Here is a 22,645-nt window from a genome sequence, read left to right as displayed (position 1 = left end):
TTAACAACTGTAAGCAAATAATGTGATGTGCTAAAATTTGGCTGGATGTGTGTCATACATAATGTGTATTATCATACTGTCTCAGCAGCCTAATCTTTGTCATCACTAACAGCCATTTTGAAATTGAGGATAAAATAATGCATATGGACTTGTGTGGGTTTTTGGGCCAAAAAAGCTTTTATCGGAGAGAGACATTAAAATGGTCAGTTTTTAAACTGATTACTTGTGGTGTTGCTCATTGCACAACCTAATGACACAGACATGCACACCCTTTCAGAAAAGTCACACAAACTTCACATGTGAATAATCATGTGATTCCCCACATTTTCTCCCCAATTCCCACCCCCTAGCTAACTCTCCCCTATCACGCAACAGCAACCAACCAGGACGGGCGAAGGCAAACACATGGTTCCCTTGAGACACGTGAAGCCAGCCAAGCACATCTTTTTCGAACTGCGAGTCATGCTGTGCCACAGGATTACTGAACACACTTGGAGGAAAGAGCTAACTACCCTCTTCTGCATACATGAGCTCAGAGACGCCCATGATTGGCTAATGTTACTCTGATTGACAGGGCTCCGACTGACACTATGCCATTGCGCCCGCTCCAGAAACTAGTGACTTTTACACAAGTGGTTTGTAGACACTTGATATGTTTCACACATTTTTAAAATGTTCTTATTTTTCCATGTTTTTTTTTTTTCACACGAATAATTTATTTTCATGTTAAGTTTTCCACATATAGATACAGTATAGAGTATGCGGCTATATTTTTCACAAATTAAACATTATTCACATGTTGTCACGTGTTAATTTGTAGTTTCAGGGCACAACAAAGTGAAAAGCACCTCCAATTGTTTTTCATGTCATCACATGGCACATTGTCCTGATGTCACAAATGAAAAGCAATACCAGCTATGTATTGTACTTTGTGTTTTTCCCCGGTGTGACGGTTACCTCACTGACTTTTGCTAAATAGATTTAAATTTCATGTCCATCTATTACCTTCAATTTTTTGTTACCCAATCAAGTTCCTTACTTCACTGGTTCTCATCTCTTTTGTGTCCAACCTCTGTTTCCCCAAACAGGGGATGTGACTACACTGTAAACCTTTGCCTGTGTAATCCGCTACTGCTGTAAACACATCACATTGCTACTTCTGCTTGTTTCTTTAACAAATTTACTCAGTACACAATTGAATATATACTGTACATTAGGTGCAACCCTACAATACTATAGTAATAATTTTTATAAACTAATTTATGCTTATTTTTGTGTAAGCCAGAGTCTTATTTCATAAATATACACTATATGGCCAAAATTTTGTGTACACCTGACCATCACACCCATATGTATTGCTGAACATGCCTTTCCAGATTTAGTCCCCTCTTTTCTGTTATAATAACCTCCACTCTTCTGGGAAGGCTTTCTTTTTTCTTTTTGTGCTCATTCAGCCACAAGAGCATTAGTGAGGTTAGACACTGATGTCAGGCGAGGAGGCCTGGAGTGCATCATCACAAAGATGTTCAGTGGGGTTGAGGACAGGGCTCTGTGCAGGCCACTCCAGTTCTTCCACTCCAGTCTTGGCACACCATGTCTTCATGGAACTCACTTTGTGCACACCGGTATTGTCACGCTGGAACATGTTTGTGCCTATTTGTTCCGATGAAGGGAAACTGTACTGCTACAGCTTACCAAAAAAAGACATCCTATACAAGTGTGTGCTTCCATCTTTGTGGCAACAGTCTGTGATTGTCAGGTGTCCATATACTTTTGGTCATGTAGTGTAGGTTAGTCATTAGTCTATTTTAATTGGCTAGTTTCATATCAGTGAATCAATAATATAATAATATACATAATATAATATCAATGCAAATAATATGTGTAAAAAATAAACCTTTATTTTAGACACTCTTTGCGCCCTCTATCGAAACCCAAAACCCGGAAGTGTTAGGCGAGTTCTCTAGCCTTAACAATACTCGGTGGCAGTGACGTCACGTGATGCCGGAAGTTTGACCTTCGGCGCGTTGGGTCCGTTCAAACTCTCCGGTGTTTAGGGAGAACTTCAAAATGGAAGGTGACACCGCCGTCCGGAGGCTAAAATCCTCACTAAATAACGTGTCTTTTGAAAACAGTGGCACTCTGAAGCGCCGTGAAGGCAGCAGCTGTGAGGACAGGAAGAAAAAACACCAAGGCTCGTTCGTGCTAAGCGAAGGAGTCGCGTGCGCGCTCGTGCTGCTGTTCATATGCGCGCTCTGGGGTTCTGTGCACTGGTCTCTAAAGCAGCTCGTTATAGGAAAACCCACCGGCGAGTTCAACGCCAGCAGGGCAAGGTAAGCACTGCAGAATGTGAATAAGCACCCCACTCAGTATATGAGTGCACTTCATGTAGTGCACTTCATGTAGTGCACTGATGAAGAAGAGTGAAGCTGAAACTCAGCCCACTGCATCAGCCAAAGGGCGCGAGCTCTCTGTCACCTCATCCACATGCCCTGCTCCATAAGCTCTTCAGGTTCAAGTGGGGTGCACATGGTCTTGTTTCATTTTATACATAGTTTAAAAAATAGTAATCATAATAATCATAGCATGTATTCTATGACCATGACCATGGCAATAGATCTACACTGGAGATCTGCAATCTCTGTATTGTCATCCCTCTTATATTCTCTTCACACAAGTGACTACATTTGTGCATGTGAAAATGTTTCCGTATGGCAGTGCCAGAGCCGTGGCCAGTCAGACATGTCAGTAATTGTTTTATTCTGGTCAGGGCTGTGGTGGATCCATAACCTATCCTACAAACACTCGGCTCAAGGTGGGAGAATTTACCCCAGATGGGACACCAGTTCATCTCAAGACACCATGCACGCACACACACTCATTCACGCCTACACTCCTGGGCAAAAAAATGGGCCAAGCCCAAAATGGCAAAAATATTAAGCTTTTAATGGTTTTAACAACAAATCAAGATTTAAACAAATACTGTAGATCTCTCCTTACTCTATCAATCCTTTTATTTCCATTTATGAGCTTGTTATCCGGCCCTTGATGGGCTGCATCAGATGTGGCAGATGAAAAAAAAATCCCAGAAGATATTTTTGGAAACTTTTGTGCACCCAGACATGAGTTTGAATTTTACATCAAACATTTTAGTCATTATCATGATTTTACTTTTGTGTACAAAAAGACTATATAAGTGAATTTCCCTGTTTGTAGCTTTTCCTCAGACAGTTCACTGCAACAAAAATAAATGAGTAAATGGTGGCACAGGAGCTCTCAGGAGTGCATTTGTTTAATGCTTGCTCGTTTCCTGACCAATGATTAGTTGTTAAGACCATTAAAAGCCTAATATTGTGCCATTTTGGGCTTGGCCCATTTTTTTTTTTTTTTTTTTTAGCCCAGGAGTGTACAGGAAATGCAACGCAGCCAATCTGACTACCTGCCTGTTTTTGGACAGTGGGAGGAAACCCACACAAACATGAGGAGAACATGCAAGACTCTACACAGACAGTAAATCAAGCTCAGAATTGAACCTGGGACCCTGGAGCTGTGAGGTGACAATGCTACTCAGCAACACATCTGGTCTTCATTTAATTACAACATGCACATTACATTCCATCACTAGGTCAGCATGGTTGGAGCAGCAGGTCATGTTGCCACCTCACAGCTCCTGAGTCCTGAGCTCGGGTTACTGTCTGTGTGGAGTTTCACATGTTCTCTTTGTGTTTGTGTGGGTTTCTCCGGTTTCCTCCCACCTCCCAAAAACATGCCGGTCCGTGGTTTGGCAACTCCCTGGTTTGGTGTGTATATGTGTGTGTGATGTTGATGCTGGTCTGGTGTCCCATCCAGGGTGTATTCCCGTCTCACACCGAGTGATCCTGGGAAAGGCCCTGACCAGGATAAAGCGCTTACTGAAGATGAATGAATGAACGATGTACATTACATAATTCTACACTGGCGTTGTGTATTTCCTCACAAAGTTCTTGGCACTTGACTTGTACGTGTGTAGCTTTGTTCACATACTTATATTGGTACCTATTGAACACCTGCAGGAATAAAAACTATATCCAGTATATCATACTATGTCCTGATAGTGATGGCAAATCAAATTGTGAATTAAAGCTCAGAACATGGCAGAGTTCTACAGTTTCCATCCATTAATGGTCAGGAAGTGGAAAGAATGAGACTAAATATAGGTTTATTGCACAGTAATCTACTCCACACTGATGCAGGATGATAACTTAGGCTAGCTATGATTATATGCAGCCTAATAAACCAATAATAACATGACTGATGGCTCAAAAACTATACAGTAACTGATCTGGCCAAGTCAGAATGAAATTTCTTTCTGATTGGAAGAGATAATCTATTTAATATTGTGTTCAAGAAGAATATTCGCTGAGTAAATTCAGTTTTTTCCACAACAGGAGTCTTAGCATACATTCTGGACAACTACATTTGTCCCAAACAGTCTTAAAATTGTTGCCCAGTGTGTGAGCCAGTTAAAGTTACACATGTTAAAATAATTGCAAGAGTAGATGAGGGGAATTCAAATAATTATTAAGCAGAATTCATTTTCTCACCTTCTGTTCAGTTGGACGTCTGGAGGATGTTTGGCTGAGACTACTAACTAACAAGGCGCTCATATTGCTGCTTCTTGCATGGATACATTTGTTTAAGATTGTTTATAACATACAAGTAAATGAAGATTTTCAACAGCTCTCCATGTTGCAGTCGGAATGAAGTCATTTGCATTAATGGAAATTTTTGCTTGGAAACATAACCAAAGTCAAAAAACCCATCATACTTCATACTTTTTGTATGGTGTTTCCAGGCAGAGAGTGATCCAGAAACAGATACAGGAAACCAAGACGCTACATTGTTTTTGTAGTGTCATTCCCGTCCTCTTTCGCCGGAATTCCGACCAATCCTTCCTGCTCCTGCTGTCGTTAGTTCTGTTTGTACCTGATCGGGATATTTTCTAATAAATTTAGTTGGGTCTAGTTCCCAAAATATAAACTAATTACTAACGTAAACCACGATACTTACTGATTATCAATGAACAAAGGAAGTCAATGCATCATGCAGCACTGCAAAAGGAAACCACCACATCCAATACACTCCCATGTCCTGCGAGCTTCATACCTGTCCACCCACTCCCACCTGCATGAGAGTGAAAGCCTCCCACGCCCTCCTGCAATTCACATCTATGCTGTTGTCTTCTTCCAGAGATGAACTGAATTCAGTTTTTTGCAAAGCAGTTGGATGTAAGACTCAATGACACCTCAAAGCAAGCGAACAAGTAATTACGTTTCACAGGAAAAAGTGTGTTTTGACTTTATAAGTGACTTTATGCAGGTATGGCAGGGTTATAGCTGTGACTAAGTGAGTTTACTCTTTATTACTGCTTAGTTTCTTTTTAACTCAGTTTTTAGCTAGTGTTCTTGCTATTTGGGAGGGCACATGAGGTTTGGAAAGATTAGTGTTGCGATTAGATTTGTAGTTGGATTAGCGTACAGGTTTTCAGCAGTGATATGCAGAAATGTGTAGCATCTATAGCAAAGCGGATTTCGTAAAAATACGTCGAACCTATAGCAAGTTACAGGTAAAATGGCTTCTCTAATGCTCTTTTGCTCCATCTCGGCATAGTTTGAGATCTCTGTAGCTGCAGATCTCACCCCTGGTGAACTTTTATCTATCATTTATGACTTTTTAGAATAGAATCAATTTCTTTTATTCTTTGACTTCGTTGTATTTTTATTTCTCGGATAGTTTACTCTGTCAGGGTGAAGGTGTTGAGCGTACACACAACATTATTGCTGTGCAGAAATGTAAATTGAATTGAGCTATACATTTTTGTATTGCATTGCATTTCAGATGCAGGTGTAAAGAAATGTATATCTTTAATACAGAATCCTCTTATCGGTATCTTATTGAGCCTTGTTTGCTCATAGGGTAACCTAACATTGAGTCAGACTGAAGTTCTTGGTTTCCTCATGTGGCCTCATGAAACTATGTTTGTGACTGTGGTCAGGTGTGTTAGGTTAATGTGTCCCTCAGACCTGGACTTTTAGTTCTCTGCTCTGTGCTTTTTTAACGCGTATTCCGGATATTTGTAGGTTCATATGTTTTATAGCAGAATTAGTGTGTTAGAGAATGTCACAGTATGGTTCCTGATCTAACATTCTCATTTTAAAGATCCTGTAGGTTATTGTGTTTAGGCATTTTTGGATTATTCCTAAGTGTCTAAGAAATATACCTCAAGTGTTTGAAAACCTTGCAGATATATTTTTAATATATTTTATTGTCATAAAGGGTGGCACAGCAGGTAGTGTTGCTGCCTCACAGCTCCCAGGTTCCTGGTTCGATCCTGAGCTGTGGTCACTGTCTTTGTGGAATTTCACATATTCTCCCCATGTCCATGTTTTCTTTGAGTTCTCCAGTTTCCTCCTACCTCCAAAACAACATGCCAGTATGTGAGTTGGCTATTGTCCCTAGGTATGAATGAGCATGTGAATGTGTGTTTATGATGGAATGATATCCCACGCAGGGTGTAATCCCACCTTGTGCCTGCTGTTCCCGGGACAGGCTTTGGATCCACCACGACCCTTACTGAAGATGAATAAATAAATGAATGAATAGTGATAGAGTGCCTTTCTTTGCCTTTCCGACATCTTTTGAGTCATTAATATTCACACACCAGTAGTGATGAATGTTAAAATACTAAAGGAGCGAAAACTAAAGCACTAAAAGAGCCTAACCTAGGGTTAGGGTTAGGGTTAAAAGAGGAACCCTTAAAAGAGGAACCACTGGTCAAAGACACTAATTCTTCTCTAACACACATCCAGACCTTTTCTTGTGATGAAGGGTGTGTTATTGTCTGTGTAGAGTTTTGTGATGAAGGGTGTGTTAATGAGCTGATGATTTGGATCAACTGTGTTAGAGCAGAAAAACAATGAAACCCACAGAATGAGAGAACCAAATGAGCAGGACTGGGGGAAAAAATTACAGCAGGTACCGTGTTGTTCTTTGTGAAGCCTATATTCAGAGGTTTCCTCAGGACTATCCCTTCCACAGAGAGAGAGAGAAAGAGAACACTGCAACTTGATACTGTTTGTCTGCCTCTCTCTTACTTACCACTGACGTTATCAGCCTAAATCTCTAGTTTGAACTTTGTTCCTTCTTGAATATTGCATTGGTTAAGTCATGACCTTGATGCTCAAGAGGTCTTTTCTTCTGTGTGTGAATTTTCCCTCTACTAACACTAAGTTCCTGAATACTGTGTTATTTAGTGGCTATTAAGAGAGCATTTGTAGTGGGAGAGCGAGTGAGCCTTTATAGAGTGTAGAGTTCATGAACGCATTAACATGTTTCAGTTCAGAATTAAGAGATTTGAGGATTAACTGTGGCGTTACTAGAGAAACAGGATTATGTTGGCCAAAAGTCCTTTATCAGCTGTGTAAGCAAAGTGCTTCTGTAGGAGGTGAAACCAGTTACTAATAAAAATGAATGCCTTGTACCAGCATCAGTATTGTATCGTGTGATGACAGACAAATCATAACATTTCTAAAGTTTTTTCCCCCCCTCATTCATGTTTGCTTACGCGTGTGTGTGTGTGTTTTGTGCGTAACAGGAAGTACCTGGAGCACATCACCAGTGTGGGGCCTCGACCCGCAGGCAGTGCTGAGAATGAAATCATGACAGTAAACTTCCTGTTGGAGCAGGTGGAGCGGGTGCGAAGCGAGAGCGCCGATGGGCCTAACACCATCACAGTGGAGACGCACAAACACAGCGGCTCGTTTAGCATTGACTTCCTGGGCGGATTCACAAGCTGCTACGATCAAATCACTAACATTGTAGTACGGCTCGAACCCAGAGGTGGAGCTCAGCACTTTGTACTGGCTAACTGCCATTTCGACAGTGTGCCCAGCAGTCCAGGTAAACACTGCGGCCATGTATATTATATTATATTGGAGGTGTAAGCAGTAAATATGCAGTTTGAATAAGTATTATTAGGTCACAGCAGATATTATTGAATACTTATCAACTTATCACTTTTTTAGGAGCACCGTACTAATACTGCATAGGACCCACCACAATCCCTAAGGATTCCACAAGTGGTTGGAAATTTTCCTTTGATATTCTGGTTCATGTTGACATGATCATATCTTTATGGTTGCTGCAGATTTGTCAGCTGCACATTCATGCTGCAGATCTCCCATTCTACCACATCCCAAATGTCAAGTCAAGTGGCTTTATTGTCATTTCAGCCATATACAGCCAGTTAGTACACAGTGAAACGAAACAACGTTCCTCCAGGACCAAGGAACACAGAACTACAGGAGACATTTACATAAAGTGCACAGTGCAAACATGTGCAGACAGCACAGGACAGTACAAAACTAACAAAATAAGAAAGTGGGCACAGTGAGTTACAGTGCAGCAGATATGCTCTATTGGGTTCAGGTCTGGTGACTGGAGAGGCAATTAAAACTACAGTAAACTCATTGTCATGTTCATGGAACCAGTTTGAGATGACAATTTGAGTAACCATTATAAGATGGGTAAATTGTGGCCTAAAATTTGTTGCATTCAAACAGTGCTGGATTGGTTTTAAAGGGCCCACTGCCTGCAATGAATCACACCATTACACCACCACCAACAACACAATCCTGAACTATTGACACAATAGTTGGATTCATGCTGCTGACGCCAAATTCTGAGCCTTGCCATCTGTTCCAGCAGAAATTCTGAAAATATAGAGCCCTACCTAGGACATTCTTCTGTGTCCATTAGAGAAAATATATAAAATATATAAAACTATAAAGACTTCACACACTTGATTCAGTTTTCAGCTCAATTTCACACCCTCATTGAGAATAAAACGTGTGTTTTAGCATAGGAAATACTAATCTGACGTCTACAATTTAAAACTACCATACACAAAGACATTTGAACACACTGGGATGCTGTTTTGCACAAGAAGACATTACATTTGCTTTTGCACATTTACAATATTTAACGTACAATAATGCTGTGTAGTCTCCATCACAAAGCATATCCTCATGCAAGTACAGATAGGTCAGAGTCTAAGAGTACTATCAAGCTAAAACCCTGTTAATGTGTACAGTTATACGCCAGGATCTACCTCCAGTACGCTGAAGAAGCATTCCTTTATAAACACATTGAGCGGTAACTGATTTATCTTTGAAATGTATAGCTAGTGATGTAGTATCCTCTGTGGCACTCATTGTGTGTGTGTGTGTGTGTGTGTGTGTGACAGGAGCAAGTGATGATGCTGTAAGCTGTGCTGTGATGTTGGAGGTGTTGCACTCAATATCCAATCTTTCTATTCCTCTAAATCACGGAGTCATCTTTCTGTTTAATGGAGCTGAGGAGAACATCCTTCAGGTGAGCGTGACAAAAGAAAGATAGAAAACTCGAGAGGAGGCAGAAATAGCATGTCAGAGGGAGAGAGAGACATAGAGAGTCTACACAAAAAATATAGAAAGATATATTTTCTGTTAGTCTGTATGAATACAGGGTTGTACATGATAAATATTCTAGAAACTGCAACCAATTTATTGTATTAATCAGTGAAGGTTTATAGAATACAGCAAAAAGCCAAGAAACCAAACCAAAGTGCTGAATTAAAGACGTTTATCTACGCAAACAACAAGCAATACCGAGACGCAATCCATCCGCACAAAAACAACTCATCACAAAGCCCGACCTGTCAAGAGGTGTGAATTGATATGGAAAGATTTTGTACAATGCAGTGTTGGTTTTCATAGCACTATTGTTAAATGTGTCTTTAGAAAAAGTGCAGAAATTCCCTGAAATTTCCACTGACATCGTGAAATGAATTTCCAGAACGTTTGCTACACTTTCCAATGGAATTTGAGTATTTGTGAAAGAAATAGAGGCAGACAGCGAGAGAGAAATAGAGACTGATAAGGAAAGAGGGGGAGAAATAGAGAGTGACTGAGAAAAAGAGACAGAGAGACAGATGCCGAGAAGTGTGGAGAGAAGAGAAATTTTCTGCGTTTTCTGGACTGTGCAGGTTTTCTTTTTTTTCTCTGTATCTGAGAGTGAGACTTTTGTACACCAAAGCAATATGTGTATTCTCATTTTTTGCATTTACCTCATTGTAATATGTACATTTGTTTGTGTTGTGTGCATCTGTGTCTCTGTGTGTCCGCGTCTCTGTGTGTCCGCGTCTCTGTGCGTCTGCGTCCCTGTCTGTAACTCAGGCGAGTCATGGCTTTATCACTCAGCACGAGTGGGTGAAGCAGATCAGAGCATTTGTGAATCTGGAGGCTGCTGGAGTCGGGGGAAAGGAGCTGGTGTTCCAGACAGGTACACACACACACACACACACACACACACAGATACGCACACACACACCTGATCTTCTGACCACTCAGACCCTCTTAAAGTAACTCTTAAAGCTATTGTATTCAGTTTCATATCAACTAATTCTCATTCATTAATAATTAATTATTAAAACTCCATTTTAAACTGTTTGAGGAAAAATATGTATTGGAAATCCATTTAAATATCCTGTGTACACATTATTTATGTCATGTGTTCACACTGTTGTGATGTGTTCATTGTAGCTGTCTCTTAATGACTCATATTCACATTTGCACTCTCCCCTGCTGCTCAGTCATGATATTTATTTCTGGTGAAATGAAAAGCAGTTTGTGGTAGTAGATGTTATGGACCCACCCATATGTTACTGGGGGGTGTGTGTGTGTGTGTGTGTGTGTGTGTGTGTGTTCAGGTCCAGAGAACCCGTGGCTTGTTCAAGCATATGTTCGTGCTGTTAAACACCCTTTTGCCTCTGTTGTGGGGCAGGAAGTTTTCCAGAGCGGCATTATTCCCTCAGACACTGACTTCCGCATCTTCAGAGACTTCGGCAACATTCCTGGTATATGTATACACGAAAAACACACACACGTACATGCACTCACACTTCATATACAATCAATTTTATATGAGAAAACAGACAGATAGATATGTAGGAGGCTGGAAAGGCAGAAGATTAGACGGTTATGTCGGCAGGTAGATAGAGACATGTACATGTAAATACATGTTTGACTCTGTTTTGTTTTTGGCTTAATGATTATGCAATTGTATGTGTTTCTACCTAAAAGTGCAAATTACAGGGTGGAGTCAATGCAAACCAATTCATGCTGCACCTATGATCACAAATTATTATGGGTGAAAGTAGATATTATATTTGCCGATGTCTGTTTTCACCAGTTGAATACAAAATACACTGTTGACTATGATTTAATAATGAGAATGTTTATGTAGATTATGCTTTAGCACTGAAAATAATCAGAAAGTTTCTTAAAACACCGACTTAAGGTTGGTACAGTGGGTGAAGCTGGGCTCATATGAGAGACTCATCACACATTTGCAACTCCTGTGACAACAGCATTTATATAGAACACATAGCTTATGAATAAAATCTAAATTATTTTGCATTTATATTGTATCCTGAGCAGTTGTGTTTTCCTGCAGGTATTGATCTGGCCTTTATTGAGAATGGTTATATCTACCACACGAAGTACGACACTGCAGATCGCATCCTTACAGACTCCATTCAGAGAGCAGGTACATACACAAGAACACAAACTTTACTGTTTGCTGCAGTGGAGGAAGACTATACACACAAGTTCATCTAAAAAGGATTGTGGGTAGTTCCACGCAGAAGGCAACCTTTTACCGTGGAAATAAAGTTCTGCGCACCGGAGCAAAACTAGTTTTAAAATGTTCACTTATGTCTTTCACTTATATGTAATACATATGATGCATTCTGCAAGGATCTTTCAAATTCACTGAGTTTGTAGAAAATGTGGTCACCTATAAAAGTTGTTCGTTTGATATCACATCCATAATGCTGATAAATTGCTGTGTGAAACATCTAAATCAATACATGAGTTTTTATAAAGATTTGTCTGCATTCTCCTCAAGTGGTTAAATGACAACATAATTAATTAATTGATCCTAAGCTTGTCTCTGCTGTGAGACATTTTGTTCACCAATGTGAGTGTAAATCCATATTCACATCTGTAATGCTGGAATTGCCCTTGTGTTTATTTTTTCCAATTGGACTTGTACATGTAAAATGCATCAATGCATTCTATGACGGTACAGAGGATAATGTTTTATTAGTTTTTTTTTTATATATATATATATATTAATCATTTTTGTGGCTAGTTACTCCATATGTATTGATTGGGATTTGTCTGGTCACTGTGAGATTTCCAAATGTGATTGCAGTAGAACGTAACATGGATGAAAATGATTTTTTGCCAGGTGATTGCGATCTTGGTGCTCTTTAATTAGCAAAAAATAACTTTTTGGTAAAAATTATCCATATTGAGCCGTGTCACTCACACAAATGTTTGTAATGGAGTGTAATCATCTTATTGTGTATATTTTTGATTCATTGTGATTAATCACAGAAATTGAAAACAGTCAGTCATTAATATCATTAACACTTCTATAACATGTCCTAATAATTCCATAATATTGTGAGGTATTTTTCAGCACCATGGACCCAAAATAAGAACTATTTATTTATTTATTTATTTTTTAAATCTCCACATTAGTTGTGTTTTGAATTTGGTGTGTGTGTGTCACCAGGTGACAACATCCTGGCCCTGCTGAAGCATCTGGTCACCACGGAAACGCTGGGTGACCCATCAGAATATCGCCATGGCAGCATGGTGTTTTTCGATGTCTTGGGTGTTGTGATGGTGGCGTATCCAGCGCGAGTTGGTTCCATCATCAACTACATGGTCACCATAGCAACCCTTATCTACCTTGCCAAGAAATGTCTGCGGCCTAGCAATGTGGGTAAGTACGCAGACACACACACACACACACACACACACACACACACACGGATCTGTTACACAAAATCCCATAAACGTCACCAGTTTTGTGGGTGAGTGTGTGAAAGTTGATCCTTTTTAGTTTGAAATATTCTTCTATATGAGTATGAAGGACATCTGCATAACCTTTGTAAATCTAGATTTTTTTTTAGTTCATTTTGGCCTACAAAAACATTTACACAAGTTTACAAAAAGATTGATAAAAGATTGATAAATGAGCCCCATTGTTAGCATATTGACACTTAATGGAAGCTGCTGCACCACCATTGTGTTGTTGCGGTGTGCAGGTGGCCGGTACGTGTTGGAACTGGTGTATGGCTCGTGTGTGTTCGTGCTCAGCTGGTTCGTGGTACTGCTCACGGTTCTGATTGTGGCGCTGATGGTCACACTGCTGGGTCGCTCCATGTTCTGGTTCACTCACTTTCACACCTCCATCTTCCTGTACGGATCTGTTGCAGCTGGAAAGATAATCCTGATCCACACACTCGCTAAAAATCTCTACTACACAGTGAGTGAAACAACCACAACATGTCCTAGCACGTTTTCCCTTTTTAGTTCTCCTTCCTTCCTTTACTTCTCTCTCTCCCTCCATTCCTTCGTCTCTTACTTTATTCCCTAGAAAGTGATTGAAAATGTGTCTCTCTCTCTCTCTCTTTATCTCTTTCTCCCTCACAGAATATGCGGAGGTTGGATTTGGGCGACTTGTTCTTCGACGTCAGTCTGCTATTGTGGTGCTGTGCCCTTGTTTTTCTCACTCAGCGTGGTCTGTGCTCGGCGTATGTTCCCATGCTCATGGTGTTTTTCCCTCTCGCCACCAAGCTGCTGCTCTCCAGACACTTTGTACAGAAAGGTGTGAAGCCGTAGCACTTCACATTAATACACACATTTACAACAAATGGCACACAATCATGCAAAGCTGATGAATGAGAAACATGCAAACACTCAAAAAGGCTGCTATGCAAATACTCGACTGTTTTGCAGCTAAGTAAGCCCTTCAAATGTGCACAACACCGATACACATTTATGCAACCGTGATAGCCTTGATAGCTGAGCAAGACCACTACACTACTACTACTCATACAGCTTCTTAAAAGATCTTCAAAAAACTGCTGCACTACACACAACTACGTTAACACCAGATTAAATATTTGCTAGTTTCTTCTTTGGTAGGTCTTTTTGTGACACATTTCCTGGCTCAGTTCATGCATAATTAAACACACACAGTCACACTGACTTGCTATAACCAAATGATTCAGTAACCTTAATGACAAACACACACACACACACAGACATTGCAGTGAACGTAAAAATGTTGCATTGCAGCAGATACACCACCATGGAGGTGAGCAAATCTGCACAGCCACCCTCCAAAGTCTAGTGGGAAGACTTCCCTGAAGAGTGGAGGTTATTATAACTGCAAAAAGGAGGACTAAATCTGGAATGGGATGTTCAAAATGCACATGTGGGTGTGATGGTCAGTTGACCCCAAACTGTCCATGTAGTGTATTATGTGGCTCTGTATCTGTGGAGTTTGGTGGTCACCGTATTGTTTACACAGATATTTTGTGTCACTGATGGTGTGTATTTGTGTGCAGGCGTATCAAAGTCCTATGTCCTCTTCTACCTGCTGGGTTTGTCTTTCCCCTACGTTCACCTTCTGTTCCTCATCTGGATCGTGTTTGAGATTTTCACACCCATTATGGGACGCAGCGGCACTGAAATCCCCCCTGACGTGGTGCTTGCATCACTGATTGCTGTGGCAACCGCCTTACTCTCCTCTTTTTTGGTGAGACTCCTCACACTTAGTAAAAATAGTTTCCAAATAGTTCTGTATATTTTTGTAATATTGCCAAAACTCTCTTAATTCAATCTTTCTTTCTACACACACAGATTCACTTCCTGTACCTGGCACACAGCACTAAGCGTGTATTAGCTGCTTTATGGACGATTTTTGCTGTGATGTTTGTCCTGGTTTCCTGCGGACTTTTCTTTCCGTATTCAGGTGATCCAGCCAGTCCACGACCCAAACGAGTCATTGTACAGGCAAGTTTTTAAAATATATAAAATGAGACGATATAAAAATTAATTTATATTAATATAAAAAGTCACATGATGTAATGTACTAGTGTGTATCCCATCATACATTAGTGCAGTAATACATGTTGATGATTAAACTTTAAAAAGTTTCTTGTTAGTAGATGTGGACTCTAGTCTCAGACACTCTGAGTAATGATAAACCGGCATTTTAAGGGCTCGTTAGATGAGGGATTGTGTCAAGATCAGTGATATTTGTTTGTCTGTCTGGGAAAATGCTTCACATTGTGAGATTTTCTGCTGTAAAATAACACTCGTACCACTGCTCATTCATGCAATTATCCAATCAGCCAATCATGTGGCAGCAGCACAATGCATAAAATCATGCAGGCACAGGTCAAGAGCTTCAGCTATTGTTCACATTGAACATGAGGATGGGGAAAATGTGATCTCGGTGACTTTGACCATGGACTGGTTGTTGGTGCCAGAGGGGACGGTTTGAGTATTTCAGAAATCTCCCGGGCTTTCCACATCAAGTCAAGTCAAGTGGAGTTTATTGTCGTTTCAACCATATACAGCCAGTTAGTACCTAGTGAAACGAAACAACGTTTCTCCAGAACTACAAGGGACTACATAAATCTATACATAAAGTGCACAAGTGCAGACAGCACAAGACAGTACAATGACTACTGGGATAGACAATGGGCTCAGTAAGTCCCAGTGCAGCGCCGACCAGTACACAGTTCTATTTGAAAGGGAATCCAGTGAGAATAGTGCAAAGAGTACAATGTAAATAGCTGAAATAGTGTAAACATGCATACAATAGTCTCAAGAGTTTACTCAAAATGGTGCAAAAAAATAAGCAAAAAAAAAAAAAACATCCATTGAGTGTCAGTTCTGTGGGTGGAGAAGCTTGTTGATGAGAGAGGTCAGAGGAGAACGGTCAGGCTGGTTTGAGCTGACAGCAAGGCTACAGGAACTCACATAACTACTCTTTGTAACCGTGCTGAGCAGAAAAGCATCTGCACAAAATGTTGAACCTTGAGGTGAATGGGCTACAACAGCGTAACAGGAATCTGATAACAGGCTAAACTGGACAGCTGAAGATTAAAAAAAGCCCTGGCTGTTTACAGAATTCAGCCACGGCGGCATCTGAGCCCATCACACTAAACTACACAAACTGAAACGCTTGCATGCTCTTGTGGACAAGTCCAGCAGGTTCCTGTTCGAAAAATGTCTTCCATGCTTCTATGTTTGATGTAGCTGATGAACACTTCAGTGCCATTAGCAACTCAGTTTGCATTGAACAGTGATGAAAAAAAACAAAAAACAGGTGATATGTATGTATTTGAATCTGACATGCCATACAAGTAAAACACTGTTCTGCCTTCTCGTTAATTCTGATAATGTTTCTGTTCTGGAATTAGTGCCTACACTTTCAGGAAAAAAGGTACTACACCACTGTTTGTTAAAATTGCCTGTAGTGTACCTTTAAAGCTTTACCCTAAAAATGAATTATGGTGAATTATGGTGAGAAATACATAAAAGGTGACCTTAAGGGTACCACCCCAGTGACCAGAAAAGGTCCGGATTACTACCATTTTATTCTGAGAGTGTACTACATATTTCTTTATCCTGTTACATGTTACTTTTACTAATTGAAATTGTTCTACATTGTTGCACTATTATGTGCAGTTGTGTGTATTGTGTGGTTTTGTATTATCCTGTGAGTTACACCATGATGCAGGATAGTACGATAGTGATGATGATTGATGTCATGTTTTTTTAAGTGAAACTCATTTTCTCACTTGTTTTTCAGCACATCACACGCACTTTTCATGCTTTGGATGGCTCTTTGGAGAAAACAGATTCTGGGTTTTGGATCAACAGCTTTGATTACACGGGAATGAGTCACATCACCCCTCATGTTCCTGAGATTAACGACACCATCCGCATGCGCTGCAGCGAAGAGTTACCCTTCTGCGGTTTCCCCTGGTTCCTTCCCGTCAAATTCCTCATCAAGTGAGTCATTGTATTCATCTTAAAAAAAAACAGGGCAAGCTGAAGTTCACGATGCTGCCAAGTTCCAGAAGATAGAAGACAGAAATTGAAACATAAGAGAAATAACAGAAACAAAACGTGGTTCTTTTCTAATCATATAATGAGAGGAAAATGTTTACAAATTCTTTTCAAAACTGACGTTTATAGCACATACAGTCAAGTGTTTCACCTATGCTGACATCAACAACAATATTTTTGAAAATGTGATATTGTCGACAGTTTTATTGCAGTAACATTACAGTGTTGCTTTTCTCTAGCGCACACACAGTCTCTTGATTTTACTGTTCAAATTTAGCTGCTTCTCTAGCATAACAAACAAACGTGCATATAAGTGTATTTATAATTATAAATTATCTCTCTCCTCTTAACCAATAAAAATAGAGAAGAGGCAGGACTTACTGAAAGCAGTCATGATATTCCACTTATTGAACCACTTTGCTTATTTTATCTTATTTTTCATCTACATTTCATTGTATATTGTCAAGCAATGTCTAAACTCCTTGAAAACAAACTTGGATCATAAAGTGACCGTGACCCTTGAAATCACAGGGTTGTTACAAAATGTGGCACAATTGCTATCAGTGTATTTTGCTAAAATATATCTGAGAAGGAAAATGTATTATATTGTATTGTGTGTTGCCTTGCTCGACTATGTTAGCACGAAAGGCGATAAAATACAGACCAAGAGAAGGACACACTGATGTCTAAAAGGACATTTGTTCAAGCAATGATCTTCAAGATGTTAGAATATATCCTCTAAACAGGACCATAAAAACTATATCTGTTGCAAGATTGACACTTTAAGGTTCTTAGATAAACTTTTCATTATTTAGGAACGAATTAGCACCAGCTCCAGCCAGACAAGGCAGAAAAATGAAACATCTGTGTCTTTAGATGAGGAATCAAGACACTATTTTACATTTTCAGTATTGGATCAGCTCACACACACATTTTGGGGTTTTATGTAGTGTCAAAGCATTTGTGTGATATCTCAAAAGTCACTAATAATAAACGTGTTGGTTATTACATATTTTAAAGTGGCCCGTTGTTCCATGTTGCGGAAATGATGCAGTGGGAAGATCTAGTCCTTAATTTGGAATCACTTTTCCTCTTTGGCTTCTGTATGTTAAGAACCAAAAAAGGATCTGAAATCCATTGACCTTTGGTCTGTATACAGGAAATAAATCAAAAAAAAAAAGAGGAACTCATGTTTGGTGTGTTTGATTGTCAAGCAGCTGTTTAGTGATCTTTTCCAGCCTTCCTGTTTATTAGATAGGAATATTTAGTGATGTATATGCTGTATAAAGGTCTCTTTTAAAGATTATTGGCTTTTTTGTTTGTTTTAGGAAGAACTGGTATCTCCCTGCTCCTGCTGTGTCTCCTAAATCTCCACTGGAGTTTAAACTGGTGTCCAAACACGAGTCAGAATGGGGGACAGTAAAGTTGAGCTTTGAAGCTAAAGGTAAGATATATCCAGTGTGTGAGGCTGTGTGAGGACGTCTGTGTCTGTGTGTGTGTGTGTGTGTGTGTGTGTGTGTGTGGAGATATTAGCTGTGAGGGTTTTAGCAGATTTGTTCTGAACACTACAGGACAGTAAATAAACAGATAAAATGGTGCAAATATAAGAGGATTTGTTGATAAGTTTATTTTCAGGAGGTTATGCAGTATAGTTATACTTTCTGATCATGTATTACCCAAAATGCACTGTGAGCATATGCTAGTTTTAATAAGATGCTATGAGGTATGCTATGAGGTGCATTATAGATGTAACATTCACAAGGATAGTCTGTAGAACTGCTGCAATGTATAGCTAGAGGTCATTTGTGAGGCATTCTGGGAAAACAGCGTCAGATATCACTTCAGTCAAAAATGGAAGGACAAAAACGGTTTTTGACCTAAAGTGTTTTTTTTTTTTTTTTCTGCCTGTAGCATACTTTAACATCTCTACTGTAAGAAAACATTTCAGAAGGATATATAAATGATTTATTATCTTTGTAAACTTGCCTTGACTCTCTGCACAGATCGCTTTAGGTAAATAAGGAGCGAGTTTTACGAACCAGTAACAGCGGTCAGTCTGCTTTTATTAGCTGCTCAAGTATGACTGAAACAGAGCTGAGTCTTATAGATTCAGTTCTGTAAATTGTATAACTTGCTGTCACATTAGATGCGACACACACACACACACACACACACACACACACACACACACACACACACACACACCATCACTTACACTGTAGCGCTGGCAGCAGACAGTTTTTGAATGCTAATGAAAACATGGGAAAAGTGGGAAGTTGAGCCAATAGAACAAACTCACTGAATGAGTCAGTGAACAGAGATCAGTTGAGTCTAGCGTGACGATGACGCTCCTGTTTGTCAGATGCCGTGACTGATATTTACCTCAGGAGACTAAAGAGACTGATGTGGATGATCAGAGTGATTACTTGTTAATCATAAACCTATAATTTTTATTACTTTTATATTTTATTTATTGCATGTTAGATTAAATGCAAATTAAGTTAATATACACTGCCCGGCCAAAGTCTTTGGGATGTGCTGGAGGAGACTTTACAGAGTCTTACAGAGAGACTTACAGAGTGCTCACCTCTTTCATCGTCAATACAAGATCTTGACCAAAAATTGATGCACCTCTTGATGGAAATAACATCACAACGTTTATTTCCATCAAGTGGTGCATCAGTTTCTGCTCAAGATCTTGTATTGACAAAGAAAGAGGTGAGCACTCTGTAAAGTCTCCTCCAGCACATCCCAAAGACTTTCACTGAGGTGAGGGTCAGGACTCAGAGGTGCCAATTCATGTGTGAAAAAGATTCTTTGTGCTCTCTGAACCATTCTTTCACAATTTTAACCCTGATGAATCTTCGCAGTGACATCCTGGAATATAGCCATGATACGTCTTTCTACATGGTTATTAAAGAACTAAAAAGCTACACACTTCATCTTTTAAGATTAAAAGAACTGTTGCCAAACATGTAACATGCTAGAAACATTACAATCACTCTAATAATGATCCATTCATAGACTCTTATGTATTTGACTATTAAAATCTAAACAGCGACTTTTTTTTTGGCCGGCCAGTGTATAATGGTTGCTTTTAGACAATCAGTGTGTAGGTGTCTTTTATTGAAAAGAAATTTTATTCTTTTTTTTTTTTTTCTTTTTTTTCTAATTTTGCTGGTCACCAGACTTGAACAAGGCTAGAACTGAGAGTGCAGGAGAGAAAAACTATTTCAGTTTTCAAATCTTTATATAGAAGAAAATGTCAACAGCTCCATGCTGATTTTAAATTGTGTGCTCCGTTTGTTGATTTGTATTATTATTATAATAATAATAATAATAATAATAATAATAATAATACAACAGCCAAAAGATATGATGCTCTATTTAAAAAAAAAAAAAAAAAATTATTCTTTCAGATGTATCCATGTAAACCTGAAACACTGTTGCTTGTGTAAGATCAGCCATTCCAGTGAAAGACCGTTCATGATCACTGCGTATTAAACTAAAGCCATGCTGCAGTTATGTAATAAAGACACAATGAATGAATGAATGAATGGATGGATGAATGGATGAGTGAAGGAGTGTTACTGGAGCGTAGCTGTAAATAACCATGTTTTTATGATGGTATTACTCCACAGGTCCGAGCCACATGTCCCTGTACGTCCTGCCCCGCACGGGATCTTCACTCACAGGCTGGTCGTTTGCAGACGGGACGCCGCAGTATGATCTGAACCGAGAATATTTTATATTTTACTCTCACGGTGTGGATGCAGGACCGTGGACCTTCTGGATTGAGGTTCAGGTAAGTGTAAAGTACAGGAGTAATCAACACCACAGACAGCTAACACACAGACACAAAAGCATTTCACTGAACTAACACTCCATTCGATTTACCTTCGGAGGTGGGAAGTCGGAATTACGTCACTCTCGAGCCCTGAGCGTTCAGGCTACAAAGGTGGGGAAAAACATGGACGCCTCCACGTTTACAAGAAGCTAGCCAGCTAACTGCGATGAGTGATATTTATATTTTACTCCTCATAGTTAGTGTTAGAAACAAGCTAACACGTCTGTATGTTGATGTCAAGCAAATATTTGTGTATATACAGTTTAATTCATTTAAAGGTCAGAAGTGCTGCATTGTTTACTGCGGATGCTTGGAGCAGCCATGTTGATTTGACGTCACTTGCTGAACTCAGGGTTGAGGAGACCGTCCCGAGTTACCGAGTAGGAATTCCCAGTTGAGGGGGCGTTTCTTTTTTTTTTTTTTTTTAACCCCCTCTTCTGTAGACAGGCATATGACCTTTAGTGAAATACAGCTTATTGTTACAGCTTAATGTAGATGGAAAGGAATGCATCACATATCACAGAGTATTTTATTTAATCAGAGAACTACTACTTTTATTTTACACTCACAGTACTCTTCATTCCAAACTCTTCAATCAGTGACAGTAAATAAATAATTATATGTGAATTGTTAAATGTATGCGTTTTTTTTTTAGATTCAGTGTTGAGTTAAAGGGCTTCGTTGCTTTTTTCCCCTCCTCTCAGCCATCTTCCGAGCGTTTGGATGAAGACAGCATGGTCTCCATCGCCATTTCAGCTCACTACGTATTCGGAGACGATCAGCGCACTCCTGAACTCCGTTCATTTTTGCGGAAATTTCCGGACTGGGCTTTTGCGACTTCGTGGGTCAGCACTTATCACATGTACCTGTACTGAGAGCTGAGAGCTGAGCATCACACTCCAACATGGCGGCAGTGAAAGTCTCTGTGAATCAGATCCATACACGTTATTTGTTTAAGACTACACCACTGTCAGGGTTGTGTGTTAGCAGTCAGTCTGCATTTCTTCTCATCCACTCCTCTTCTCTTCTTGCCCCTGTGTGGGTGTTTCCTCCCTTTCTTCTCACTCTCTGTGCAGTGGTTTTAAAAACACAAAGTAATTATAACTCTAAGCAAAAAGTCCATGCTGTATTGAAATACACTGCCAGTATTCCATCCATTTTAACACCACAAACTAAAAGAACATGAAAGACACCGTGACTAAAGGAAATATGAGCAGTTTGTTAAACCACTGTGAATGACTGGAATGAAATATTTCACTAGACAGCATTGTTCACTAAACTGTTTTGGGGTAATCTGGTGACCGCAGTGAGCTTTACACTGAGTCGCAGCTCATATTCTTCAGTATGATGCTCGTTTATTAGAACAGGCACAGCATTGAAGACGCTTTGTATTATAGTCTAAACCAAATTTTATTAATTATGAATAACAGTTCTTTCATTGTATGGGGGCATGAAAGGGTGAGTTTTCTTATTTCAAATAGGTCTCATTTTAGTATTTATTTACTACAAAGAAGACTCACTTTAACTCACTGACAAGCCAGCAATCCAGCAATAAAGTCTGTGAAAAAAAAAAGGTACAAGTTTTTTTTTTTTTTTTTTTTGAGACAAAGAGTTGCATGAGATGAAAGATACAGCTTACAGGAGTAACACAGACATACCTACACACTTCATATGGTGAAACTTAACCTTTTTCTTTTACCATCTAGAGGTATACTTCTGAACCCTACAGGGTTTCTTCACCTGATACGTGTCTCTTTTGCATGCATCTCAACCA

General features: G+C 39.6%; 1 protein-coding gene across 1 annotated transcript; it reads left to right on the top strand.

The window, feature by feature from the left end:
- Positions 1-1,981: 1,981 nt before the first annotated feature.
- On the top strand, positions 1,982-22,438 carry LOC113535667 (endoplasmic reticulum metallopeptidase 1). The gene is made up of 15 exons (XM_026929136.3): positions 1,982-2,333; positions 7,634-7,938; positions 9,284-9,411; positions 10,254-10,359; positions 10,787-10,933; positions 11,533-11,625; positions 12,661-12,873; positions 13,199-13,419; positions 13,587-13,761; positions 14,507-14,697; positions 14,802-14,954; positions 16,765-16,967; positions 18,353-18,468; positions 20,666-20,829; positions 21,576-22,438. The coding sequence occupies exons 1-15, from the start codon at positions 2,071-2,073 to the stop codon at positions 21,744-21,746; spliced, it is 2,649 nt and encodes an 882-aa protein (XP_026784937.2). The 5' UTR covers positions 1,982-2,070; the 3' UTR covers positions 21,747-22,438.
- The last annotated feature ends 207 nt before the right edge of the window (positions 22,439-22,645 follow it).

The sequence above is a fragment of the Pangasianodon hypophthalmus genome, chromosome 15 (genome assembly GCF_027358585.1).
Source record: "Pangasianodon hypophthalmus isolate fPanHyp1 chromosome 15, fPanHyp1.pri, whole genome shotgun sequence".
NCBI lineage: Eukaryota > Metazoa > Chordata > Actinopteri > Siluriformes > Pangasiidae > Pangasianodon > Pangasianodon hypophthalmus.
Note: the sequence above shows the minus strand (reverse complement) of the source record. Positions and strands in the feature narration are given on the sequence as shown.

Coding starts and splice junctions, on each gene's coding strand:
- LOC113535667 (XM_026929136.3), top strand. CDS start 2,071: ATGGAAGGTGACACCGCCGTCCGGAGGCTAAAATCCTCACTAAATAAC. Junction 13,762..14,506: donor CAGACACTTTGTACAGAAAG/GTGTGAAGCCGT, acceptor ATTTGTGTGCAG/GCGTATCAAAGTCCTATGTC. Junction 20,830..21,575: donor CCTTCTGGATTGAGGTTCAG/GTAAGTGTAAAG, acceptor CCCTCCTCTCAG/CCATCTTCCGAGCGTTTGGA.